This window comes from Salvia splendens, chromosome 20, assembly GCF_004379255.2.
Source record: "Salvia splendens isolate huo1 chromosome 20, SspV2, whole genome shotgun sequence".
Lineage (NCBI taxonomy): Eukaryota > Viridiplantae > Streptophyta > Magnoliopsida > Lamiales > Lamiaceae > Salvia > Salvia splendens.
In genome coordinates, this window is record NC_056051.1 from 1,998,223 (window position 1) to 2,006,231 (window position 8,009).

Here is an 8,009-nt window from a genome sequence, read left to right on the forward strand (position 1 = left end):
CCTATTCTCTTCTAGGATCAAGAATCCTCAACATATCATTTTTTTTCAGACATATGCTTCACACGAGCAGATTAAGTAGAACCAAGCAAGCCACGCGGTTTGATCGATTACTAACATACAAAGATTTCGCATTAATATAACTAAACATTTACCATAAATATAGCACCAAGAATGTTATGGTTTTTTAATAAACCAATAATTAATATGAAGGGCATATTGCTGCTAATAAGCTTGAGCTGATCAACCCTATCGTTTAAAGTTTCAACCAAATATCTTTCTCTATACTTGTTTTTGGAATAAGACAGGTGAATGGAGGACGCAATTAAATTGTCCAATCTTAACAAAAATCCAAAACAAAAGATTTTGATAATCCACAGATGAAATCATAGCTTGATAATAGCTCATACATTCCTAAGATTCAGTCTTGACACATTTGAGAATAGAAGTATCACATGAACCATCGCCCAAAATGCGTTGACCAAAAGCCCTAATTTTAGCAGTGGCTGCTAAAATTTGGTCCTTGTTCATGTTCCCCTCTAACTTGTGCACTAATTCATAAAAGGCTGTGCACAACATGTTGAGAACCTTCTGCTTCTCATCCACACCTGCATCACTTTATACTCTAATGAGTATCATAATATAGTTTCAAACATTATATAACAATAATGATCAACAAATATACCATATTTTTTAAGGTAAATGTCATACACACCTGTTTGTGACTCCTCGCTTGAAACAGCGTGCACCGCTTTCCCTAACGAGTTCTTCAACCACCTCCATCCGAAATATTTCTCGGGAATCAACTTCACACCATTGTTTTTCAACACATAGAATATGTGGCTACATAAAATACCGGATCTCTCGAACAATTTGCATACACATTCATATATCTCATGCTCAGCATCATATATAACAGTCCATGTATTATGACGATCGTCGCGCAATTTATATTTCTTAGGAGACATCTCCACAATGAAGCAATTATAACATGCATCCATTATTTCTGCCTGGACAGTTTTGAACATACTGCCGGTGTAGATCGTGGATGCATGTTTCTCAATAGACAGCTCATGAGCTGCCAAGATAGGAACAATTGTCGAATCCGTATAATTTAATTTTGCATTCAGATTCCTTTGAGCATCCAAAGCATTATCATACCTCATGATGAACTCTAAGAGATTAGAACTAGGCTTTGTGTTTCTTTTAAAGAAACTATTTTCAGGCTCGAATATTGATGTTGTTCTTATCACAGAGCTCATCGAACAATCTCTGAAAAATGCAGGCGCCCAGAATCCTCTTGAGTCAAACATGGTTGTGAACCACTCTTCCTTTTCCAATCCATAGCGTTCCATTATATCCTTCCAGGATTCTTCAAACTCAATAGGTTCTATCAGATCTGACCAAACGCGTGCATTTAACTCATTCTTAAAATCTTCGTTCGCAAGCAGATTTTTAGGAACTTGGTCTGCTAGCTTCAATATGGTATGCCACATACACCAACGATGCCTCGTGTTGACAAGGACTCGTTCAACTGCAACTTTCATATCTGAATCTTGATCAATAGTTATCAACTTAGGTGATGCACCCATGCATCGAACAAAACAACTTAATAACCATGAAAATGAGTCGACGTCCTCCTTGCATAGCAACCCAGCTGCAAAGGTAACGGGTCTAGAATGATTATCTTTTCCGGTAAACGAGGCAAAAATCATGTTGTACCTTCATTAGACAATACAATCAGAAACATACTTGGATATCCATATAAGTGAATCATATTAATCATCATTATGCAGAGAAAATGCCATCATATTGTTTCAATGATAACATTATCGTAGTATTCACAATAGCCAATAGATAATGCATTTACAATTATCATCCTAACAGTGGGAAGCAATCATCATACCTAAGCACAAATATCAAATGTTAACTATGTGTCAATGATTATTATGAATAAGAGTACTTCACCTTTAAAAACAGCATAGTGAAACAACATTATCAGTATAGTGTTAAATGAATATCGTTATAATGCCAACCTGTTAGTAGAGTATGTTGTGTCAAATGAAATAACATCTCCAAAATAATGATAGTTTTTTCTTGACACTGAATCACACCAGAAAAGCCGATTTAACTTGTCTTCATTGTCTAACTCAAATTCAAAAGTGAATCCACCACATGCTTCCTTCTTCCTACGCATTACATCCATCAGCATCTGAGCATCAGAACCTTCAATGTTTGCTTTCATGTCACGAGCACACTTTTCAACATCCAATACAATAGTACACCCACCAACATCGTATCCCTCCATCAACTCGTTCAACAATTTGGATGTGAGTGTGGCACCAATGTTGACCTTAGCACAATCCTCAACAAATTTCCTATGCACTTGATCTGGTTTACGGTTCAATCTCATGAATTTCTTATGCTGAGCCTCGACCATCGAGTGGTTGTGTTCCTCAACAAACTGATGAATCACATATCCAGCAACTCCAAAATCTGAAAAATACTTGAAAGATATCCTAGCATTGCATCCGCACCTCTTTGATGCGCGTCTACGCTTGTTGGCAAAGCCTTGTCGTGCATTCGATGCATCTCCATCTACCGTCCTTTTCTGGCCTTCTCTACTGCACACTATGTACTGCCATGTGATCACGTCACCGGAATACTTTGTACCAGATTTGCGAGTGTCAAAACCAACCGCACGAGCATAATAATTGTAAAAGACGATTGCATCCTCTACCGTCTTGAACTTCTTACCAACACAAGGCTTGAATTCATCTTTGCATACAGGTTTGTACATAACTACAACATCAATATTGTAAACAATTGAAAATATTACAAGTACACGAGCATTATCATTTATTGAACTCACAATTTGAAAATATTATACCTTCGAAGCTAGGTACGGCATCCATGAGTTTGATTGTGAGTCAAATTCAGTGGTTGATTGATTGCAACACAAGTTGGATATGAGGCAACTGATGATGATCGGAATCAAGGTAAGGGAGAGTAGCAGTGAGATTGAAATGGTGGGAATTAAAAATTAAAATCGAAAAAAAAAGATATAAAAGCGCAACTTACTCAAATTCGTAGTGGAAAATAAGGAATTGAATATTGAAACAAAAACTGGCGAAAACTCACTTGATATTGCCGCGATGTACAGAAACGATAAGCAGAGACAATTTATTTTTATATAACTAAATAGGAGTATAATAATACTAGTAGGAAAAAGAGTTGGGCCCAGGATAAGAAACCCTAGATTAAAATACATTTAATTTCTTTGTAATTAACACGTGGATTACCTGTATCTTCTATAAAAATCTATAATTCAATCAAACATTTGAGCTTATATAACTATGGACTGGATTATTTCATATCTTCATGAGATCGACTAATAATAAATATTCAATGACTGAATATTACTAGTTCTTCATGATTAACTTGAAAGTGCCTAACTTGATCATTTCAATATTCTCCCCTATATTTCGTTATTATCATGCCCTCGTATAATGAATAATTTTATGAACTTGGTGGGTAATTTTGAAAGAACCCACAAGTATGGTTGACCCTGTTTTTAGGTGGCGGACACATAATTTTGATGTTGAGGTCCAATTCACTGTTACCGTTGTAGAGTATTTTTGAATAACTCGTTAAAAGTAGCACGGTGTCAAAAGAGCCGACAATTCAATATAGAAGATAAATAAACGTTATTAGTAAGTATACATCTTCATAAAAAACCATAATAAAATTTGATATAAATGATAAAAAAAACTAGTAATGAATTACTGTATATTTTAATACAGCAAAATTTTAGAAAATATTTACATTAACTTACTTTGTGGATAATAGCTGTAGAAAAATAATAAAACTAACATAGGATTCAAGGAGAAGAAAAACATGTAAAAGAATGATTTTTTATATTTGTAATAAATAGGGGAAGTGAAAGTGAAAAGTTTGTGAAAATAAACAGATATTCATCTAAAAAACCATCGAAGTCTTTATTTTCTATACAATATATAAAATGAGAGTTTTGGACAAATTTACAAGACTGTCATTTAATTTAAAAAATTATACTTAAAAATGTGTGATTAAAGGAAGTGAGTGGGAGGTTTTACTATGCTACGTGATTAAATGGAGTGAGTGGGAGTTATTGAGATCATTTGTCATATTTAAAAAAAAGAAACTATAAAGTAAAATTAGTAGGGCTCGCCGATGGAAAGAAAACCTCTGTGATCCTTCAATCTGAAGCTGCGAAGATGGACCAGGTGAACAGAGCTCTACGTCAGTTATCTCATTTGTATTTATTGTTTCATGCTGGTGATACAATTTCCAATGGTTAATTCATATTTTATGCCTAAAAAGTTTAAGTTGGGAGTAAGCTTGGTTGACCTTTTGTATTCCTTTAAAAGGATTTTAGCGGTTTGATGCTTCAAATATTTTTCTTTAATCAAAAATTGGGTTCTCCAATTATGCTTATCCCTTAAATTTTTGCTATATCAGGAGAAGCAGAAGCTATCCGTGCTAGAGCACAAGCAACTAAGAGATAGTTGTGGTATCAAAAGCCCTCAAGGAAAATGGTGGTGTTGAGGTGAATCTCTATTCTTTATTGATTACTATTTATCTGTTTTTATTTATTTTTATTTGGGGTGCTCTGTAGCACTACAAGTTTGAGACACTCCCATACTCACATCATATGGATCTTAAAGTATAGCAAGTTTAAGAGTTGCCGAGCAAATATATTCAGGCCTTCAGTCAGCTTGCAAAGAAGGTAAAACTCAAAATATCTAGCTTAGTATCACCATTTTCTTTCTTTTTTGTTTTTAATAATTATAAAAAAAATCAATAGTAATGATTAGATTTTTAGTTCATTTATATTACTTTATAGTTGATTCATGTTAAAAAATTTATATTGAAATTATAATTGGCTAACTTTTTTATACATATCTATAAGTAGGTAGGTTGAGTCATATGAAAGGATTATTCTGTTGGTAAATTTAATGTATATTTTAATTTGTCTTTAATTTTATTGAAAACTATACAAATTGTTAGGCGAAAGTAGCTATACATAATAATTATTGATTTTGTGCATTGCAAATTGATTTTGTTCCTTATTTTACTGTAGTTTTAGGTGAGGCGGACGGCTTTAAAGATGACAAATGAGTTATTTTAATTTTAAAGTTGATGAAGTGTATAAAGAAGTTTTTAAAATGATGAGTAATTATCCATTGTGTTTAATTCTTTATTGTGATAGATTTTTATCTTCCTACTCCATGATTTAATGCTTAAACATTATATCATGTGATTTGTTTCAAATTATTATGCTTCAATGTTGATTTGTATAGATTTCTGATTCTCATATAACTAAAATTGTTACTCATAATTTTGTTTAATTAATTTAATTGATTTGTATAGATTTCTGATTCTCGTATAACTAAAATTGTTACTCATAATTTTATTTAATTAATTTAAAATTGAAAATTAATACTTTAAAATGTATTAATTTGTGGTACAGCCGTGATACTAGTTATTAATAAAATTGGAGAAGTGATTTGTTGCAATAATTAGGAAAAGTAGAAGCAAAAAGGTAAAAATAGAATACTCATCAACAAAATTGAAATTAAATGCTATTTTTTTTCTTAAATTTGACCGCATCCGAAATTCGAGTCAAATCTCTATAGATGGAGTACAGTTTTTATATCAATAAAAAAAAATAACAAGAATTTGTGGGTTGGATCCGATGCTGTGGCTCCAAGCATAGCAATTTTTTTAATAAAAAAATAATATTTTATATATTATTTTAATATTATAATTTATTATTTAAAAGATGGTTGTATGTAACACCAACCCTTGCTGTGCTTAAAGCCACGATAGGGGATCCAAACCCAATTTTATGTGCTTTAAAATACAAATATACTTCAATTTGATTGGTGATATTATTTTTATACTCCATCCGTCTCTTCAATATATAATAGAAAGTCTTTCCATTTTGGTTCGTTCCTTAAAAATAGAAATTCTTTTTAGAAAAAAAATATTATTTAATGAGGTGTGACTCATTTTTCACTAACACACTTTTGTTTTTGTTTCTCTTTTATTTTACCAATTTTGCATTAAAACTCGTGTCATTTAAAAAAAATTAATTTCAAAATTTTTTTATTTTAGGGACGAAGGGAGTATTCGTTAATCGTTATGCAAATTAAACTTCATTATCCGTATAGCTTTTTTGCAGTTCATTTAATAAAGAGTATCGAATTAATTTATGTTGAATATCGAAAGTATTAAGTTAGTGATTAACTATTAATTTAAGTTTCTATTTTCACGCAAGACTCTCCCATATAAGATGACAATAAAATCAATAACCATTCAATTGGAGGATTACTTATGGATGTGTACAAGCAAATACTTCATTTTAAACGTTAAACCACGCAGCAATTGCATCATTTATTTGTTTTTTTGCGGCAGAAAAAAGTTCAATCCAAACAAAAATAATACTTAAACAAAAGAAAAAAAAAACATTGCCGACCTCTTGTTTAATTGTCAAAGAAAATGTTTGGCTACAATCCTTATTAACTTATTACGTCAAGATGTTAAAACTGTGTGCATTATGTGTTGACCTCTACCATGGGAAAGTTGTACTACAAGCGCCCCTTCGAATTTTACATATAATTAATCAAAACAGGCCAGCCAATAATTGCGTGCTGCAATTTGGTTAATGCACACGCTATTTTTTAATTCAATTAATAACTTCTGACGATTCCCTCAAACTTATTTTATGAGCAGTGAATAATTTTTTTAACAATATTAAATGGCTACGGCGTGATTTGTCCTAATGAGAATCAGCTTATCGGAACAGAAAAATAATTATATAAATGCAACCTTAATAATAAAATACAAACTCTAAATATTGTACAAACTCATAATAACAACAACAAAATATGTCAAGACGGTTTCAACACAATGTCAACACAACATTAACCCGTTGACACTGTTGACTTTTTTTGTTGCTACTCTCCCCGTATTTTAAAAATAACAACTCTTTCCATTTTAGTCATTTTCTTAAAAATAGCAACTTTCAAACTTTATATTTTAGGAAATCTTTACACCCGTATACATCAATTTATTTATCACTTATAAAGTGGACCCTATAATCCACTAACATTAATTTTTCTTTCTCTCTTACTTTACCAATTTTTCTCTCCATTTCTCTTACTTTACCAAAGTGTGCATTAAAACTCGTGTCGTTTCAAATGTTTCTATTTTAAAAAAACGGAGGGAGTATTATTTTATCATCCGTTGACATTTTCTAACGGTGCAGATCATAAATTAGAATTTGTACATTATTTAGAGTTTATATTTAATTACATCCCTAACCCGAATGCCAATGCCATAAAGCGTAGTGTATATAGTCCAGCACGGTAATAGTGCGACGAGTTATGCCTAATGTCAGGGCAATATGCCAATATGACTAAGGTTATTATAAATTTATTTTTCTATATTACTCTATATATTTATAATTATACGCATGGCAGATGATCAAAGTATAACTAATATTAAGTATATAACTAGAGAACAAAAATCTCAACCATTAGATCAAAATAATCTAATTCACTATATGAGCGATTTAGTTCACTATAAGAGTGATTTAGTTCACTACAGAAATGAGTGAACCAAAACACCATTACAGTTAAGTATTTACTTCGTGAATGATTTAGTTCACTGTAAAAGCGTTTTGGTTCACTCCTTCCTTAGTGAACTAAATCACTCTTATAGTAACTAAATTGCTCTTATAGTGAACTAAATTCGTGTTCTCTAGTTATGCATTTAAGTGGTGGTTTCCCTAGATCACTAGTCAGTGTCAAAATTCAGATGTTTGATATAATCATATATTCGTGTACATCCCTAGTTTGCACACTTCCAAGTAATTGCATATCTCATATTTAATTAAATTCATGCATGTGACATATTCATAACCGCCGAAATTATACTAACATAGTAGTGTTTGTTTGTAATATTCT

General features: G+C 31.7%; 1 protein-coding gene across 1 annotated transcript; it reads right to left on the reverse strand.

Annotated features, from left to right (window-relative positions):
• Positions 1–411: 411 nt before the first annotated feature.
• On the reverse strand, positions 412–2,912 carry LOC121782729 (protein FAR1-RELATED SEQUENCE 5-like). The gene is made up of 4 exons (XM_042180679.1): positions 2,888–2,912; positions 2,034–2,799; positions 713–1,719; positions 412–605 (listed from the first exon to the last, which is right to left on the reverse strand). Exons 1-4 carry the CDS (start codon positions 2,910–2,912, stop codon positions 412–414), a joined length of 1,992 nt encoding a protein of 663 aa, XP_042036613.1.
• Between the last annotated feature and the right edge of the window lie 5,097 nt (positions 2,913–8,009).

Coding starts and splice junctions, on each gene's coding strand:
- LOC121782729 (XM_042180679.1), bottom strand. CDS start 2,912: ATGGATGCCGTACCTAGCTTCGAAG. Junction 2,800..2,887: donor TGCCGTACCTAGCTTCGAAG/GTATAATATTTT, acceptor TTGATGTTGTAG/TTATGTACAAACCTGTATGC. Junction 1,720..2,033: donor ACAACATACTCTACTAACAG/GTTGGCATTATA, acceptor TGTCTAATGAAG/GTACAACATGATTTTTGCCT.